General features: G+C 38.9%; 1 protein-coding gene across 1 annotated transcript in view; it reads right to left on the bottom strand.

Annotated features, from left to right (window-relative positions):
- Window positions 1–20,630, bottom strand: part of med13a (mediator complex subunit 13a) — a 74,728-nt gene extending 54,098 nt beyond the window's left edge. Inside the window, exons 1-2 of the mRNA XM_058788751.1 lie at window positions 20,028–20,630; window positions 15,839–16,073 (exon numbers count right to left, since the gene is read on the bottom strand). Of these exons, the coding sequence (XP_058644734.1) occupies window positions 15,839–16,073; window positions 20,028–20,093 (301 nt within the window). The 5' untranslated portion in view covers window positions 20,094–20,630. The remainder of the gene's footprint in view (window positions 1–15,838; window positions 16,074–20,027) is intronic.
- Between the last annotated feature and the right edge of the window lie 480 nt (window positions 20,631–21,110).

Raw genomic sequence — 21,110 nt, 5'->3', positions numbered from 1 at the left:
CTGACTCCAGCTTCAGTTCTCTCCTTGTGAAGCTCTCCCAAGTGTTTGAATCGGCTTTGCTTGACTGTATTCTCAAGCTTGCGGTCATCCCTTTTGCTTGTGCACCTTTTCCTACCCAAATTCTTCCTTCCAGTCAACTTTGCATTTAATATACTTTGATACAGCACTCTGTAAACAGCCACACCTTTCAGTAAAGACCTTCTGTGACTTACCCTCTTTGTGGAGGGTGTCAATGTTCGTCTTCTGGATCATTGCCAAGTCAGCAGTCTTCCCCATTATTGTGGTTTCAAAGAACAAGAGATACCCAGAATTTATACTGTAGGGATGGTCATTTATTCAAACTCAAATGTAAATATTCTAATATTTTGAGATACTGATTTTTGACTTTCATGAGCTGTAAGCACTAATCAAAATTAAAAGAAATAAACATTTGAAATATATCAGTCTGTGTGTAATGAATGAATATAATATACAAGTTTCACTTTTTTAATGGAATTAGTGAAATAAATCAACTTTTTGATGATATTCTAATTATATGACCAGCACCTGTACTAATTGAGAAGGGAAAAACTGCAGTAGATTGACTTAGAATGCCCTATTTTACTGTCATGATGAGCGAATATTGTAGAAAAATTCCACACTAAATAGTAGTGACTAAATACGACTCATTAATACATGTTAACCAGGAGTGTCACTCATTTATAATCGCGACATCGTCTGATAAAATCAAAATGCATCTAACGTTACACTAAAGAGCAGCTATGCGGTGGTTTTGTTACTTTTTTTGTGTCATGCAGCGCACTGAGTAACAAACTAAAAATAAAATAAAAAAATAAAAAGTGCATAATATCAACAGACGAACTATGCTCATTTATAATTCCAAACAGTCAGTTAGCGGCAGGTGCTTGGAAACGCTGTTTTGAACTCATTTATTGATGAATCTGCTGCGGTACGGCCAACTGAATGTGCTGCTTCTCAGCCGCTCGCTGCACAAAACAGACGCAGAGAGAGGCGACACTGCACCGAGAGAGTCAGATCTCGCGCTCGCGGGGCAGCACTGGCGACATCTTCCAACTGAACCATAGCTAAGGTTTATCCAAAAATGTCGCTAGGTTTGTGTGAGAGACCCGGGAGCTGATAGCAGCGGGTGGTGGATATTGTGGATGAGTTCATCACGAACCGGTATACCGCCCAGCACTATGTCAAAGCACACAAGGTTTATGTTAGGGCTGGGCGATAAATACATTTTATAGATTAACTCGAATGTGTAGTTCACGTCGATTTGTTTGAATGAAAATCGGTTTTCTCTTTAACATCCGCCGACGCTCCCGTAGTCCCGAATGGGCTCAGCCCTCCCCACGCGCGTTTGCCATATTAGAGTTTAGTTAGGGTTTCGTGATCCCCCCGCAAATCCGCCGCATCCCAACGTGTTCGGAAAGATGACGTGTACTGCGGAATGCGGATCCCTTAAAAGCAGTGTTGCGCGGCTCACAAGACTCGTGCGGCTCGCCAAGCTTTAATTTGTGGCTCGCATGGCAGTAAATAATACGATGATATGAGCAATACAGAGATTTCATAAAAACATTAAACAAAACAAGCAGGGCTATAACATAACCCATAAAAAAACTCACACCGTGTCTACACCGGTCGTGAGCGTCGCGGTGCGATCAGAGCTTATGATTTCCGCGATGCGGAAAACGCAGACGGAATCTCGGAATCTAGTTATAAAAACAGAATGTACTGTATAATGCGGAATGTCATTGAATTTGTCAAAGTTTGGATGAATAAATCAAAAGTAGGTCATTACACTTTCAAATCGCGATATGAACTAGTATCTGTAAATGTTAAGCTGCAAAAATCCTATTTAAATATGAATCCTGCGTGTCTCCTTATGAATGAATGCACAGACGCACAGTTTCGTTCACTACACATACTGAAGCGCGCAGTGTTTTCAGCGTCTGCCGTCTCGCCAAATGAAGTCATAAATACATGAACAACAGTCAGTGTCTGCTCTATTACAAATAATAATTTTTTTTTTTTTAAATACCCAAAACAGCGGGATTACAAGATGGAAATATAGACTAGAAAGATATTTAAACTTGCTCTGCCCTTACGTCCATGACATTGACTCACTGCAGAGAATAAATACTGGGAGATGGGAGGAAAATGTATATTTCTTTCCCTCAAAGTTTTATCATTGGGTGACCATCATACTGTATATAAAATTGAGGGATTCAGGGAGCCGCTATTATGCATTGCAACTGCTTTTGAATGCATGATCGCTTTGTTTCACTTTTGAGATTGGCGATCGCACGTCTGTGTTTATACTATGGAGTGGCAGTATTTACCACACATTTTACAAGATTAGATGTTTGTCAGTTTTGCTCATGATCTGAAAATCATTCGTCATCGTCCTGAGTCATCTCTCCTTACTCTGTTTATGTGGTAAGTGACATTTTATGTACAGTAATGTAACTGTAACAGGCAACCGTTAGCAATCATTTGTTTTCCGTGCCTTTCTGAATACAGATTCACGCTTCGGGCACACCCCCTAACCCCCACGATGTCATCGTCCATAGTTTATCAGAACTACCTCCTATCTACTGAATAGCAAGATGTTAAACTTGTGTTTAAAGAAAACTTATCAAAAAGGGTCCCATAATTTTATGTTGTGCGTTACATTATGTTATATATGTTATGTTACATTTTCACTGTTTACAATAGCAGGGCCTGCCATCTTGTCTCTTTGGCTTGTTGTTTCTGATTGCACTTTAACCCCAAGGGGGAAATCCAGATCAAATCCCAGAAGGGAAAAGCAAGTGGGGGGGGGGATCGATTTAAATCGTAAATTGGATTTTTTGTGAAAAAAATCGGGGATTTTTTTTTTAGGCCATATCGCCCAGCCCTAGTTTATGTATAGACTCAATTGGTTATGTCTAAAATGAAAGTAAACAGTTGAGACAAACTGATGCGTGCCTGTATATTAGATGCGTGCAGGTCTTAAAGGGACAGTACTAAACATGCTGCCGACTGCCATTAAAGGGACAGTTCACCCTAAAAATTTATTTCTGTCATGATTTACTCACTCACATGTTGTCCCAAATCTGTATTAATTTCTTTCTTGTGCTGAACACAAAAGAATATATTTTGAAGAACGTGGGTAAGCTGGTCCACATTGACTTTGATGGAAGGAAAAAAATACTATGGAAGTCACTGTGGACCAGCAAACTGTTTGGTTTCCCACATTTTTCAAAATAGCATTTAATAGCAGAAGAAACTCATACAGGTTTAAAACTAATTTTGAATGAGTAAATGGTATAAATATAAGACACCGACAGAATCGACAGACAGATGACAGAATTATTCTTTAAATGTTAAAACAAAACGCAAAGAGAAAAAAAAAAAACAGATGCTTTAATAGGAATCAATCTATATAGCGTTTTATTTTTATATTTGTTCATTCAGTTTCTTGAATGCTCCTGCTAAATATGCCTATTCTACCTGAAAATAAAGCACTGTTTTATTTGTATATTATGTGTATTTGTAATGTGCATCTTTGTTCTTATTTTTAACAACAAAGATAAAATATTGACAAAGATTTTTATCTTCGCCCACTTTGGCCTAAATATCCACCATTCTTTTTTTATATTTTGTTACCTTGAAAGGCTTTGTCTTTATAACAGGGAAATTATTTTGGCTGTACTGCTCAGACAAAATAGTAAAACCAACATGACAAAGAATAGTGATAAATCGTAAAATTGCAACAAAAAAACAAAAAAAAAAACACCCTTTATCTTTATCATATATATATATATATATATATATATGAAATGTGAAATGTGTCTGTTTTGAATCATTGTGGTGAGACACGTGAGGAAAAAATTAACAATCAGTTGCGGGACTATTGTCATAAATCGCATACCATTAATTTCTGAACTTTCTACTGTCCGTTACTGGAAATGAAATTACTGGTTGATATGTCCTGATCTCAATGAACTTTGCACACGCTTTTAGTCCGTGGAACTGGATCTCGCTCACGCGCGCTGTGAAAGTTTGGCCAGGACGCTTCCAGAATAAATCACTGAGGCATTTTTGACCTCATTGCTTATCACTGATATTTCCGCAGCATCATTTACGAAACTTTGCAGCATGTAGTGTCCGAAAAACAAAAGTTTCATTCAAATTCTGAATAGATGAATAGCCTAGAAAACACACAAAAAGCATGCTCCCTTTATTATCACTAAAAGAATCACTCATTAAAAAGTTCATTGCGATCTCACAAAGTTCCGTTATAATCAAGCTCTCTAAACTAAACAATAAATCTTATTTACATCGCATCTGCACTTAGTCATGAGATGATTCACGAGCGTGCAAAACCCTGGCTCTTTCAGCGGTGAGTGAATTCTGAAAAATCTAATGTTTCTGATTGGCCATTGCGTTGAAGAAATCAACAGATATGTCTTTGATTGGCTACATTGCTCAACACTGACAAACACGTTAGATAGTTTGCCAGATCTTTTAATTGCTTTTGCTTTCGTTTAAGGGTATTTAGCACCGTCTAGTATCCCAGTACAACCGGGCCTGGGCTGACAAAAGAGGTTCCATGACTGACGATATGAGGGGGCAATTACCCGCCACAAATACCCACCGCCCCCTGCCATCAGCTCTCGCGTCTCACAAACACACACACAAGCGCGAATTTAGCACAATATTTAGCAACTTTCAGATCCTTTTAGCGGCTTTTTTCCGCAAACGATACATACTGACAAACCTAGTGACTTTTTTGAAAAAACCTTAGCTTTCATTCAGTTGGAAGACGTCACCAGCACTGCCCCGTGAGCGCGAGGTCTGACTTTCCCGGTACAGTGTCTCCTCTCTCTGTGTTTGTTCTGAGCAGTGAGCGGCAGAGAAGCAGCGCATTCAGTTGGTCGTACCGCAGCAGACTCGTCAATAAATGAGTACAAAACAGCGTTTCCAAGCAACTGTTTGCTTGCTGACTGTTTGGACTTTTAAATTTGAACGTAATTCGTCTGTTAAAATGCTCATAGTTTGTTACTCAAACGCAGGCAGTGCGCTGAATAAGACAAAACGGTAATATAGCCAAAACCACCGCATATAGTCGCTTTTAGTGTAGATGTATATTGATTTTATCAGACGATTTCGCGATTATAAATCAGGATTTAAGGAGTATAGTGAGAGTGATTCCTGGTTAACGTAGTATTAATGGGTCGTGTTTACTATTTATACTTGTTTTACGTATGACAACAGAAAATATGTAAGTGTTAACAGCTTTATTGGGCATTCAGTTGTATTACAGTATGTGACAGTTCATAGAGTAGAAAATATGAAGTGCCAAAACTTGTCTGAATGCAAATTCGACGCAATGACGTATATATATATATATATATGATCAAATTAGGCTACTATTGTTTTGCATTAATAAGTGCAGTTACTAATAATAGGCTATTACATGTTAATTTCATGTTTACATTTGACAGTAAAACACTAAGCTTGAGTTGGGAAGCTTTTATTAACAACAGTAACATGTAGTAACATTTTCAATGACGCCAGTGTGACCGCTCACAAAATTTACTCGCACCGGCAGAAAAATGGTCGCAAATTGCTGGTCGCAGTCTGGAGCCCTGGGCTGTGTTTGTTTTGTAAGGATAAGATACTGAAACTTTTTTTTAAAGAACTTGAAGTTCTAGTTATCAGAGGAAACAACTGAATCGACTTCAGGACAACACCGGTAGCAGACTAACACACAAACCACATCGTTCCCACAGTCTAGCCAGGGATGCATTTCCTAAAAGTATTGTTAGCTAACTATGCAAGTTCACAAGTTCTACTGAACTGTATTGGTAACGGCAGAAATGGTGACTATAGTTGATTTTGGGAAATGCACCCCTGGGTAATCATTGGAAAATGTAGGTAAATATAAGAACAAAAGGTATCTTTTTTTAATTTTTTTTATTCCAATTAAAAATGTAATTGTATTTATTAGATAAACGATGTACAAGCAATATTAAAGCACACTAGTCTCTGAAAACAAAATGGAAATGGTTACCCAAGACCCTATCACTCCTACAATTGTAAATAAAAAGCAAATGATTTCATAAAATTGAAAATTTATATTTAAAATGTCGTTGTACCATACAAAATATTTCTGTACAAAATAACCTTACTAATACTACAATAATGAATAACTGCAAAGTTTGTATATATAGTTTAATATATACAATGTGTATAAAAACATTATATTAAAGGCATAGTTCACTCAAAAATGAAAATTGTCATTAATTACAAAAAGTATTCTCATAGCTTCATAAAATTACGGTTGAACCAGTGACGTCACATGAACTATTTTAACGATGTACTTCTACCTCAGAGGGTCAGAACGCTCTCGGATTTCATCAAAAATATATCTTAATTTGTGTTCCAAAGATTAACGAAGGTCTTACGTGTTTGGAACGTCATGAGGGTGAGTAATTAATGCCAGAATTTTCATTTTTGGGCAAACTATCCGATTAAGATTATATTTTTATACACTTACACATAAACAACAAACTTAATTATTGCAATGTGTAGAGAGTGAGAAATACAGAGCTTTACCCTAACCTGACCACAACCAGGAGGCCAGAACATGCTGGTCTTTTCAGCAGTCCCCTGTATTATTCAGTACACTAGCAGTGAGCACCATATTATCATCCTCAGACACATGGGCTCATAATAGCAGGACAGTGAGCCCTGCCCCTTAGTGTAGAGCTGCTCCCCACAGCCACAGGTTCCTATGCAGGAGTCATTAGATCAGCTGTAGGGTCATTAAACAGAGAGATTAATGTCTGCTCAACCATTGGCCCCTGGGGATTGAGCCAGACCAGGGAAGAGCCAGAGCCGTGCGCTACAAGAGCCGCTTCTCTTTCTTCCTGCTTATTTTCTGTGTTGTCTCTTCCCCCAATCTCCATCTTTCTTTATTTCTCTCTAGCTCATCTTCATCCTCTGCTGTAATCGGTCTTCCCTCTCTCCCTATATATGTACCTCCATCCCTTTCTCTTCTCCTTGTGCCCTTGGATTTCCTTTCTTTCTCTCTTGCTCTCGTTTGTTCTTTTTCTCTGACTTCGAGAGAAGAGCCTTACAAGGACCAGAGAGCTTCAATTACTAATTAATGACTATTTCCAAAGATGACAGGAGAGCACAGCAAGAAAGAGAGAAAAGCATAAAGATGGAGGGAAATGAAGGCAGGGCTCCCCTCTTCCTTGGTTTGGGGAATTAAGTACAAAAGCTAATGCATCATCAGGACAGGGTGAACAAGTCTGACCACACCATAGTTACAGCAGCACAGACACAAAGCACTTGCTGAAAATTGTAAGTGCATTTCAGAGACTGATTAATGGGAACAATAATCATCAATACTGATTATAGCCAATACCATTTATGACACTTCTACCAGTTCTAATATTATGACCATATTTCATAAATTATGAAACTTAATGCTTCTAATTTGTCACAAAAAAAAAAAAAAAAGGTACGTTTCAGAAAGTTTTTTAAAAGAAATTAATACTTTTATTCCACAAAGATTAATTAATTTTATCTAAAGTGACGGTACAGACTTTTATGTTGTTACAAAAAAATAATAAATAAATGATATATACACATATTTCAAATAAATGCTGTTCTTTTTAACTTTCCATTTTTAAATAATCCTGGGGGGGGAAAAAAGGCTTAAAATTGATTAAAGGGGTGGTTTACTGCGATTTCACTTTTTTCATTTTAAATAGTGTGTAATGTTGCTGTTGGTGCATGAACAGTATCTGCAAAGTTGCTGCGCTGAAAGTTCAATGTAAACGGAGATTTTTAAAAATCAGGAAGTTTAATGCCTACAAAAACAACTCATATGGGACTACAACGAGATACTTCCCGGGTTGCATACGTAACAAACCCATAAATTTGCATCAACCCCTCCCTCCGGAACATGCAAAAAAGGGGGCAAGGCCATGTTCTGCTGCTTTGTCGAAGAGGAAGAGTTATAGTGGAGAGTTGTAGCCATGCCGTCAAAACGGTGTTATTTTCACCCAGCTGTCAGGTCTTCTGTGTTCGGGCTTCCTACGGATGCTGTAGTTCGTCAACAATGGTTAAAATTTATGTTTGATTATGTTCCTGACAATTACAATCCTAATTTAGCTCTCTGTGCTGCGCATTTTACGGAAAACAGCTTCCAGAATCTACACGAGTTCAATGCCGGATTCACACAGAAACTATTACTAAAACATGGAGCAGTTCCAACTTTAAAACCAGAGGCAGCAGTTGTTGGGCCACAACCCGCAAGTAAGATTTCATAATTGTAAATGTGTTTGCATGTATAATTTCAGACGTAATGTTTTAGTTTTATCAAGGATGTAAACAAATGCCAACGCTGGCTTTAGTAGCCAGTTAGTTAAATGCTATTTCGTGTGTCTATGACAAACGCATACAAACATTTTGGACCCGGATTTGTAATTATGTACTAATTTTGTAAATGTATTTTCCATGTATACTTTATGACGTAATTTTTCGATTTGATCAAGAACGTAAACACAAGCCAACGCTGTTTTGGTTATAGTGGCCAGTTAACGTTAGTTCGATGCTATTTTGTGTGTATAAGACAAACGTGTACAAACTTCAAAAAATTATATGTAATCACAACAGCAAACTTCCATTCAGAAACGCTTTGTAAGAGCCGTGCTTGCGGAAGTTTTGCTTGACTCTCTTCATTACCGCTTTCTGGGTCTGATTCTGGCTCAAACTGATACGGCAATATTGACACCATTATTTACATTTGACCGCAGCACATGCACCTATCACAACACAATCACAACACACCGGCCCAACTAACCAATCTGAGCCCATTGCCTGTTTCTGAGGGAGTGGATTCATAGAATCAGGAAGTCAACCGGTCGTTCAAATGACAGAGGAGAAAGAAGCTTACAATAAAGGTGAAATATATGAAAAATAAGGCGTTTTTTAACAAACGAAACACGAAGACATGTTATATTGCACCCCATAAACACAATCAAGCAAAGAAAAAAAGCAGTAAACCACCCCTTTAACTATTACAAAAAATTCTGTACTGGTGCATGCCTACTGAATATGCTTCTCATCGACTTGTTCAAAAACCACCATGAACAGGTTTAAACCAGGTTCCTTCCCGCTAAAAAGGACAGACAATCATTGATCTATTTTACATGTCTGCAGGTCTTGACCATTAAGCCAAACACAAGCAACTTTCAAGCACAATGTAAACTGATGTTTGCAAGCATTACCGGTAAGGGCATAAAATAGATTATTGACAACAGCAATTGCACATTTCAACAGAAACAACCAAAGCCCTGCATTACAGAAATAACACACAGTCTTGCAACACAAAGCCCTTAACCTGTCAAACGGCACAACAAGATTAACAGGGGCAAAAATACAAATCAGACCTCACACACGCGGCGAGAAGAACAAAGAGGAGCTTTGCGCGTTATGCCGAGCAACAAACCACCAGCAGTGTAAATCAACCCAAATCTTTCTCCTTCAATAAAACAAATGAAATAACACCAATTTCAGGTGACCTAGAAATGTCTTTTTATCACTAAACCAAATGTGTTTGTACAAGACCCATGCTGTTTTCTGGTAGGCATCTGGCACAATGTCTGACTGTCTGATCACGTTGCTTGACTGTTATGGTATCCGAAGTCTGTTTAAAACGGAGGAAACGGCGGAAGGCCGGGGAAAATTGAGAACGTCAACAACGCACCTTCTGAAGTAAAGGAACTTGTATTATTTCCTTTTGCATTGACATCACTTCCTGTTGGAGGCAGAGCTCTCCAGCCATGGGTCAAAGGTCGAAGCAAGCCAACGGTTTACAAATGGCCTTCCTGGGATGATCTCACTCTCGAACGCCCCTACGGTCTTCAGACACGCAGTGATGTCAGGGAAAGGCAACAGCAGACATCATTTCCTCCAGCGCACTCAGTTCTCTCCGTGTCGATGGGATCCAACATGTTTTCAAAGAACCTTTTCTCAGAGCGGTTCAGCTCTGTGGCCCGAGGGTTCACGGAACACACAGCTTGCCAACAGAAGATTCCTGCTCTTAAATGCACGGCTCATGTGTCTGACAAACAGTTCCAGTCAAGCCGCAAGCACACCACCAGTGTGCCTAAGAGTCATGGCCTACGTGACTCCCAAACAAATACTAAATTAAGTGTGTTCATCACAACTTGTGTCATTATGTTGGTGAGAGACTCTCAGAGGCAGACCAATCTGTAATTACTGCGACTGACAGGCTCTCCGTGTACTTGGCTTACTGCTCCAACTAACACTTGCACATATATTAAAGGTGCAGTGTGTAATTTCTATACTACACGGAACAGTTTGTTTTATAGTGGCCCCACGCAGCAAAAACTTAAGACTGACCCAAAATAAGTTTGCCCAATATTTTTGACTGTCATTAATGATTAATTGGTTAGTTGGTTGTCGAACAGGGAATAAATACATTTAAAAAATCAGGGTGTGAAAGAAAAAAATAATAATGGAAGTAAATAAAATGTGGTTGTGAATGAAAAAAAATAAATAATAATAATTAGTAGTAGTAAATAAATATTGGTTGTATGAGTTTGGTTGTAAAAGTAAAAAACAACAATAAAAAAAATTTGGCAGGAAACCCATTTCAAAAAATCTTTAGAGCCACTAGTGCCTCATAAAACACACACTTCGTCTTTAACACATTTTTGTATACTGTCTTTTGTTGTAAGCCAATATAAGGAAGATTATACTCCGTAAAGTCTGTGCTCTACTTCTTCCTCAATATTAATAGAAATATTAACATAAGCATTTTAAATTTCAATACTGCACAATATTACCATTTTACTGTATTTTTGATTAAAATAAATGCAGACTTCAAACATTTTAAAATTTTACCAACCCCAAAACTTTTGGACAGTAGTGTATGTTTAGAATAAATACATAAAATTAGGTTGTAAAAAGAAAAATAATAATAATGGTAGTGATAAATAAATAAATATGGAATAAAAAAAAATAAAAAAAAATAGAAAAAAATTAAAACAAATTAATAATAATAATAATTAGTAAATAAAAAATTTGGTTGTAATAGACTAGTGCCTCATAAAACACACACTTCATCTTTGACAAATTTCTGCATACTGTCTTCTGTTGTAAGCCAATACTCTGTTAGTAAAGTCTGCTTTCTCCTTTTTCCTCAAATCATAAATTTAAACATGTCATTTAAGAGAAAAATAAGTGTCGGTATGACTATGAGCTTTAATTTTATAGCCTGAAAGCCCGTCAGCCTTCAGCATAATGGGTATCACCAGCAGCTGTCTTTGAGCTATGCGGTAAACAGGTAGCCCTCGCGAAAAAACCCAGAGGAGGGAGAGAGAGAAGAGGAAGAAAAAGAGAGGGAGAGAGAAGCTGCCAGCACAACTCGCACCACAGGGAGACTGGCAGACGGGGGAGGGAGCGAGAGAGTGTAGCAGACGAGTGTCAGAGGAGGAAAAATGAGGAAGAAATGAGCCCTACAGCAATTACCCTTACAGACAGACTACAGCTCCTTAATTTCTATGCAAAAAAGATCAGAGAGAGAGGAAAGGGAAAAAAAGAGAAGGAGGGAGGCAAAAGGGAGAGAGAGGAAAAGCAGAGGGGAGGGAGAGAGAGAGAGAAAGAGACAGAAAGGAGGAGGGAAAAAAGACCTTATTCATGTCTCGTTCTGTGGATGCCCCTGGATAGAACCGACATCAGCAAGCGCCACCGACGGGAACAGAGAGCAGCAAGGGGGAGGGGAAGCAATCGGACATTTACATAAAAATAGAGGGCCGTGGTCTACCGAGGAGATGCTCATTTACTCCAATGGCAGTTCGGTTATTCCAGATCATTCCATCACATAGCAAGCAGAGCGCTGGGATTGGCTCTCTCCCGCGTTCCATTCAGAGTCAGGTAAAGTTGCCTCTCAAACATCAGCCAAATGGCCTCCTGTCTCATTACATCTCCGAAACAGCACTCCATGTTTTCTTCCACTCGCTCGGTGATTAAATACGAGGCTTCAGAAGATCCGTCAAGTTCTTCCTTCACTTGCTCTTCCCTTGGGACGGGAGTGATTAGTTAACAGACAGGAATGGCACTTGCCGCAAAATTTTAAGACTTTAACAAGCTGTACGAGGGGAGAAGGAACAAACATGGATGAACAAACATGTGGAAACACCAACATCTGAGCTGAAACAGCCCCAGACAAAGCCTCCGAGTTACACTATTGTATTAACATCCAATCACAAGTGCGCCAAGCTGAATACAGGAGAAAATGCGGTTCAACACGTTTGTGGGTGTAATAATTTAAACCACACTCAAATGAACTAAAAAAAAGTCATGTGACTACACCGTAAACGCTAATGCATTCCACCCTCCTTAGTTACTGTTGCCATGTCCGACAAGCATGCCGCTCTCACACCACACATTATGTTCTCACGCAGTAAAAAAGCAAAGAGTAAACTGACAACACGCCAACAGACAAGACAGAGCAGGTATGAAACAAGGTCTCAGCGTTCAAATTTTGTAATTTAAAAAATTTAAACAACAAATACAGTTTTGTGGCTCTTTAAAGGGTTAGTCCACCCCAAAATGAAAATTTTGCCATTAATCACTCACCCCCATGTCGTTCCAAACCCGTAAAAGCTTAGATCGTCTTTGGAAAAAAGTACTTTTTATTTTCTTTGCGTGCAAAAAGTATTCTCATAGCTTCGTAACATTACGGTTGAACCACTAATAGCAGAAGGACTATTTTGACAATGTCTTTCATACTTTTCTGGGCCTTGACAGTGTTAATTACTTGGCAGTCAATGGGACAGTCTCAAACCTCCCGGTTTTCATCCAAAATATCTTAAATGGTGTTCCGAAGACAAACAAAGCTTTTACATTGAATACAACATTTTTCAAGTTTAAGTCAACCCACGTTAATCTACTCTCCAGTCTGATTTGTTTGTTGGACAAGATAGCAGATTCAGCGTTATTATTGGTCAGATCGCCTGTCAATCAAGCTTTTGCAAAGGGTCAACTGTAAATTAATCATGGTGCTAAAAAGACAGAATTAAACGTTGACACTTTGGTAAAGCTTTAAAAGAAAACCATCTGATCAGGAAAAAAAAAAGCCTGTCACATACACAGGTCTAAATATTATTTACGTCAAACATCTGAAAAAGTCACTGCAAAAATTTGTGAGAAATGGCAGCGCTGCCTAAAATTCAGCTTTGCCAAAACTGCATTTTAAAATATATTAACATAACATACACAATATTACTGTATTTTCTATTTAAATAAATGCAGCTTTAGTGAGCAAGAGAGACTTCAAAAACATTAAAAATCTTACCGACACCAACCCGTTTGAATGGTAGTGTGTTTTAACTATCAGCATCAAGTAACACTGCCAAAATATGTGATAAGTGTCCACAAGAGATGTATTTGAGGTGCATGTTAAAACCAGGTGTAAACAGAGTTTTAAACTCTGAGACAGAATGGACAATATGGTGATGAAGAGGTCAGCAGCCTTAGCCACTATATCCAATGCAAATCTTCAGATTTCCAAGCTTTTGTGATTCTCCTATGCTGAATTTCTGGCTTCAAGGCTTAATTACAGCAGAACACATGAATTCCGGCCCGTTCGCTTGGTTCTTGAAACCTTCTGAGACATGTGTTCCTCAAGTGAAGCGTACAACAGAAGTGATAGTGCCATCTTTCATTCTCTCTCTATCCCCTTTAAAGTCTCACTGGACCTGCTGTTCACTGAGTCACACCTTCACTGCCAAGGTGCCAGTAGGGATCTAAATCAGGTGCTCCGTGGTCCAGCGCAGGCGAATATATTTACGCGTGTGTGTGTCTTAAAAGCTTAATCTTTATTGCATCCTGTGGGCCTCTGCTGTGTTTGTAAGAGGGCCAGCAGAAAGACGACTGCATGTGTGTTTGTGAGAAAGACATCAAGAAGTGTGCATCAAGAGAGATGTTGAACGAGCAGCAGGTTCACACGTCTGTTGCAAGGAGAGAAGGTCAAGTGGCTATGACCCTGCTGATCTCAAGACGACTGCAGGCATAACATTTAGTCCTGAAACACAGGCTGTTTGACACGTTATCTGATCCTGAATTAGATGAACAGAGAACCACAGATGCCTACGAGAGGAACAAATTAAAAGTACACAGCTTAATGCGACATTTGAAAATCTGGATTAGCACTCGGATAAAATAAAACTGCAATAAAATCAATGCTCTTCTGACAGTTTTCCCAACACCTTGAGACCAATTAAAAGTCTTACTTGACTTTTCTGGCTGTTCGAGATCTGCAATGTCTTACCAAATAAATATTTTAAAGCAAGGTTTAACTTAAATTTGTTCACACTAAAAATTACTTATCCAGGCCTCGAAATTACCATTTCGACAATTCCTTGATATTACAGGGTTCCCAAAGTTCTGGAGACCAACAAGTGAAGAAAGAAACAAGAGGTGTCAAGAGGCAGAGAGAAGCACATGTCTGACTACTTCTCTGAGAGTCATGAGGCACAACTGAGATGCAGCCATTATAGCAAACATCTCCACAAACGAATGAAAAATACAGCAATATCTCTCATGGAGAGGGATATTATGGAATCAGTGAATTGGTCATTCTTTTCCACATAAGGCTCCATTTCTGTCCCTCCTCTGGCACAATGAACGATAATGAGGCAGGGTCTATGGACAAAGTAAAAAAATAAATCGCCTCTTCCTATTTCTCTATATCATCCCATTTTTCTTTCCTTCTGTTTCTCACTGTAAAAGGCGGCATGAATAAAGATGGGACAGGTCCATCTCCTTGGTCCATAAAGGAAAGGAGAAAAAAAAAACAGGGATAGAAAGAAAGGTGGAAAATGAAAGCTTTTCCGCAGACATCCATGATGCTTTCTGCTCGTTCATGCTTCGATGCGCTTCATTATTCCATCCTTCAAAGAGCTTAAGAAATAAAAATGAGGCAAAACTTCTTCGATATTTCCTATTCCTTTCTTTTGTCTTTCATCAAACCGAGGGATTTGCACTCACACACACATCGGATGAGATGTGACGCCGTCACACAGACTCCGCTGCTCTGTTTCATACAATGCAACACTAACCCAAGACAACAATAACCCTCAGGTCTGGGTTAGCAGAGCGAGAACTGATCTTAAAAGAAAACAATTATAAAGGCATTTCACATCATTCCAGCTACACAGCTCTACAGGTGATCACTTCTACAGAGATGAATCAAACACCTTCAGACCAGTCGGTTCAAACACAACAGAAGGCACTTGATCTATTTTTATCACTCTAACAGTTCTTGTAAACATTTCAAATATTGTAGCGTGTATAAACTTAATGGCACACTTTTTAGGTTTATCCGCAAGCGACAGACGCTGACTGCTAAACTGGGACTGTAGAAACAATAACCGAAGATCTTTGCTTGGGCCTACGGCACATTTTGATGACAAGTAACTAAAATGCACACGCAAAGAATGTGTGGGTGTGAGAGAGGAAGGAGGAGGAAGAAATTCAGAGAGACCACAGTCGATAGAGAAAGAGAGATAAAGTGGGCGAAAAGGAAAAAAGGCAAAACAAAAGGACTTTTCGTTAGAGCCAGTGAAACAGTGAGCTGCCTACCTAGACAGCATGAAAAGGTACTTAGGGGTGCCATGATAGCCATCATCACATCTTTGTTATGTGTATATCGACTTGATACAAAAGCACCAGTACTTTTCACATTGACATTGCTCACTAGGTTTTGAAAAACTCAGAGTTGCGCTCAAAAGCTTACCTGTCAGCTCGTGGTGGATGAGGTCAGAGAAGTTGGGATCGTCACCCCACCAGAAGAGCCACAGCTCCCGGCGTCCCTGCCTATGGCTCCGCCTCCACACGCTCAGCACATCCGCCTTCAGACAACGGCTGAAGCTGCAGAGGATGGGGTCCTCCTCGGTGACCGGGAACAGGATGGGCGCCGAGGTCGGACCTTGCCACACGTACCTCTTCCATTTTATCCCTGTCAAATCAGCCTGTGAGAAAGAGAGATTGCATTAGCTTCTGTCAGTAAGGCAGTTCGCTCACCAACTCCGAAAAGACACATATTCGGCAGCACCTAAAAGTCTCAGTGCTGATCTATTAACTGGTTTTAAGACTGAAGATAAACGGCACTGATGTGATGGAACAGACCCTGGAACAGCAGCACTTGAGCTATGAAATACTTAATGGACCCCAGCCCAGGAGTTAATCCTGCCTTAATGATCCGCTGTAAGATCAGCCATACTCAGACCGATACAGATAGGAGAGATCAGAAAAACAGTGAGTGAAGCATAGGATAGAAAGACTTGAAATAAATACAAAAAAGCAAGGAAAATGGGAATAAAAAAAAAATACTGAAGGGGATAAAAATAACCACTTTATGAGCGCAAATTAACAAATAAAACAATGTGATGTTACGCACATCCTTAATTGACTTGGCAGGACAGGTCATGCAGACCTCAGCTTTTATAAACTGGACGGCTGCATTTATAAAGAGATCAGGACAAAAACAACCATTAATTGTTATAATCTATAAACTCTGACTAATGGCAAGCTTAAAACTGTGATTTTCTCATATATTCACTGCCATTTAAAACCAGAGATGGAAAAAGACAGGTCATGTTCACAATCATGTTCATTTGTTGCAAAGTGAAACTTGTTGCAGCTGTTGGAAAATATTTCCATTTGACTTAGGAGTGCAGATCAAACACCTGCAAAATATGCAAAGAAAACATCTGCAGAGGATGCACAGAAGAAAAAAATACAGCAGCAAAAGCTGTTAAACACTTGTTAGTGAAACTAAAAATAGGACAAATCTAGCGGTCGAAGTTTAGACCGTTGACAGCTGACAGGGGGGGGGGAATAACTTTATAGGCATGAAGAAGAAATTGGCAGAAATGTAAGAGGAAAGTAAACAGCCTCATGAAGCACTCCACTTTTCCAGCACAACATTCTTGTTTTCCAAAAAGAGATTTTTTTATTTTTTTTTTTATAGATGGAATTCAATATGGTCTAAAATTAGAAACAACCACAATATGCAAAAACATCAACGGAAAGAGTGTGTGTTTTGAGGGCAGGAGTCATGTCCGGCTTGAAGAATCTGGCTCCTTTGACTTTCCACTTAAACTTGAGTGGTTTGTTGGGTCATGGCCTTCCACATAACTTCCTCCTTTGTCAAAACATCTCTCCTTCCTCTCTCTCCCTTTTTCACAAAAGTTTTACAAGAAGTCTTCTGAGCGCTGCCAGGAACGACAGCAGATGCTTCTTGTGAGAATCAAAGCAAACAGCTGAGCTACAGGTGAAGTGACACCAACAACCTCCTTGAGACGCACTCCATCTCACGGCCCGAAACTAACGGATGCTTTCTCTGTTGCTCTCACTCCCAAGAGATGCTTATCAATAGCGTGTGTCTCACATTGCTTCAGCCACTCAAAAAAGTCAATCAGCGCTCGAAGACCAATAGCCCCTGGAGACCGTCCAATGACAGGAAAATAGCTTCACATGCACTCAAGATAAAAACTGTGACTGTTTTCAATCCATTTAACTGAAAGATTTAATCTTCAAAAGATTTTCACAAGCAAAACGCCCTCACTAACCCGACTAGTATAACAAAACGTGAAATGTCAATCTCAGGAAGCCACAATTTATCTGCAACTTATTGCATGAAAATGTGCATCCGACAACATTACAGCTCACCACCTGTTTTATCGCTATGCTAGACGTAAATAGAGTGAATAAACAAACATTTAATAAAATCTTGTTGGCTAAAAAGATGTTGCCTGATGCTTATTAAAGTTCCTTGCTCAATTTCAAAATCATATTTACACCACCTGCTTGGCTAATATTATGCACTAAAACTTAGATGAGCGTGTGTTATGAGGCAGCAAATGTGTGTGCTGAGGTGAGACAGAGTTTCCCATGAGCTGAGCCTTACAGTGGTGTGCTAAATTTACACCAAGCAAAACAAAACGGGGTCAAACACTTTAAGAGCTTACATGTACAGAGAAATATGCAGATGGACTGTTCTGCATGATCATATAGTGAGGCTTTTATTATCTGAACAATTCACACACCCCACAAAAAACAGAAGTAATTGACATTGGTGGGGAAAAAACGTGAGGAGGAAAAAAAGTTGGCACACCTGTAACTAAACAAAAAAAAAAAAAAAGCCTCTTCCGAGACTGAGAGCGCAAATGAGTTTCTGGAAAACTGCAACTATTCATATTCAAATCATCAAGCAATACATTCAAACAAAGTGTGCAAACAAGCTCTCAGTGGAGCCATCCATCTTCAGACAATATCAGAGATTGTGCTGTGGCAGTAATAAAACAGAGCACGCATTAAACTGGATAAACTGAAGTTATATAATTCACCACAAGGCCTTGACACTGTTCACGAGAGTGTGTCTGTGTATTTGTTTTGTTGTACTAGTGAAGGACACGTTTCTGAAAATGTCAAATATAGCAAAACCTGCATAAACCGAACAAATAACATCTGTTTTCAAATCTAAAAATGCAGGGCTGGTCCATAGGAATTATAATTAGCTTAATCTAAGAACAATAGAAGTCAATGGGACGCACCAGTATGTGTGTAAAAGTGTGTGTGTTAGGGAGCAGAAAAGTGCTGTAAACAACCCTGCAGGCTCCAGGAATGCCCCATCTATTTCAAACCCCATGTCTCTTATTGCACACATGAGGTAAACCCCAAACCCAGCACTGGTTATTTTAAGCCAAACAACTGATGCGTGGTTCACGCGATTAATGCAAATGTATCAAATCTGTCAAAACTTTCAGGTAAAAAGGTGATTCCAAAAAAAGTGTCATTTCAGTAATATTTTAAGCATCCTTTTTAGGTTTTGACAGATTGTATTATGTCACTTCGATTCAATTTTAATATATATTGGAATATAGTTTAATGCAAAGTTTTTCAGGCTAATTTAGCTTTTTCTAGAGTTTGGCTCAAGGTCATGACACTGCAAAATGTTTCTTATTGTAAAGGAGAATTTAATGCAGATGTTTCTAAAAAATATCCAGTTTCCAATAATTAGCTGCTTAGTGTACAAAATGAAGGTATCATGGCTACTGTCAAACAAAATGAAAGAATGATGTCATTATGACAAATAAATCTGAATTATGGAACTGCACATCATTTTAGTAAGTTGAAGTTATGATGGAAACAGTTAAGCATGGGATACAACTTTTTGATAGCATTTCATTAAAAAGACATTGTGTCCACGATTTTATTTTATTATTATTATTATATAAAAAATAATAGCTATACAATTACATTAAAATCAATAATTCATATTTAACAATAAAGCAAGAAGTTGAAAACACATGCCATCCTCAGGAAAGGATTCAAATGTAATAATAATAATAATAATAATTATAATGTTTGTGTTTTTAAAATATGCTCAAATAAACGTTTTTCAATTCGCTAAACACACATTAGAGAGAAACGAGATGAACCTTTTCGGGGAATGACCCAAAATAAGCCTGCAGAGAAGCGTGTGTAAACATTTATGTAAACACCACGGAACATAACAACATGGAGTTTGAAATCAAGCCTAACACGCTTTGTTTTACACACCTCCTAAAATAACGTTTTTAAAAACGAGCGGAGTAATTTATACTTGCACAAAGTGCTGGTAAAAAGAAACTTTAACTTTCATTCTGCCAACACTCTTCTTTACGTGCAATTTACAAATACATAAACTCAAAACACACAGCCGGTTTGCGTTAAGCCATCTGGTGCAAAACACTACAAACATGTAATCTCTTCAGAAAAGCTTACAAATAAGCAAATAAACAAGCAGCGTGTGTTTGAATCACACACATACACTGGGCCCTGATCCTGCTCGCTCTCTCTCTCTCTCCACTGGGGCTGATGTTAGCATGCTAGGCGGCTAAAAATGGCTGCTTTTTCCTTTTAGTTTTTAAATCTCTTACCAGATAGAATAGATTGGAATGGCAGTCCTCCAAGCTGGCCCCGTTCGGTACGAAACAAGAACTCATCCTTTCACTGCGCGCTCGAACATCCCATCATCGGGCTTTCCATGGAAAAAGAAAAAGAACGTTTCTCCGAATTCGAGTCGAATGTGAACGGAATTATTTTTAAACAATCGGTGGGGGAATGGAATTCAACAGCCCCATTCGATCGCTCGCGCCTCCCGCGTTCAGCCCGAATTAGCAGATAAAAAAAGAACGGCCTCAACCGTCGACGAGGCTGTGAGGGAATAGATTACATGTAAAAATAGAGGAGGAATGTGTTGTTAAAATAGAAAAAAAGGAGAGCAAAAAGAGGCAACTCTCCCCCCTCCCCCTTGGCTTAAAAACGGTTTTAGCTTAAAAACGACTCTCTTATACCTCCATCCCCACCGAAAGCGGTTTAGAAACGAAAAACATTCCGCGTTAGAAGCGTCGAAAGGTGACGAGAAACTACATGAAATGCCTCATTTTCATTTAAAAGCGTATACTCGGTCTGTGTTCCTGCTGGTTTCCATTTGAATTCATGGATTCCTTTCTCTAATGGCGGCCACAGGGAGAACTCTGCCTCCCGGAGCCCATTGGCTGCTCGGCGGTCATGAGGGGCGTAACAACACTGCGAGCGACGGGCGCTGCCGCTAGGGGCGCCGCTGAGCGAATACAATTACTGCTGGCACACTTTAGCCCTGCGCCACCTAGTGGTCATTTAACTCATTTAATACCAAATTATTCCCAGGCTATGTATTCTGTACTTATTGGATAACCCATGCATATTTCCCTGTTGTTTAACTTTTTTTTTTTTATATATAATAATACTATAAGAAATGTAAATCACTCGTTCAGTGGGGCTCTGGGATATACGATTTATATACATTTATATATTTAGACAGATAATTGTTCATAATGCATTCATTTTAGATATTAAAATATTAAATATATATGAGCGTTTCTTCAACTTGAATTTAAAAAAACTTGTTCAAAAGTCACGTAGCAGTTTTAAGGTCTGTAAGAGGACAAACTTAGATTACAAGAGAAATTGTTAATATT

This window comes from Onychostoma macrolepis, chromosome 10 (assembly GCF_012432095.1).
Source record: "Onychostoma macrolepis isolate SWU-2019 chromosome 10, ASM1243209v1, whole genome shotgun sequence".
Classification (NCBI taxonomy): domain Eukaryota; kingdom Metazoa; phylum Chordata; class Actinopteri; order Cypriniformes; family Cyprinidae; genus Onychostoma; species Onychostoma macrolepis.
This window is presented reverse-complemented; position numbering and strand designations above follow the sequence as displayed.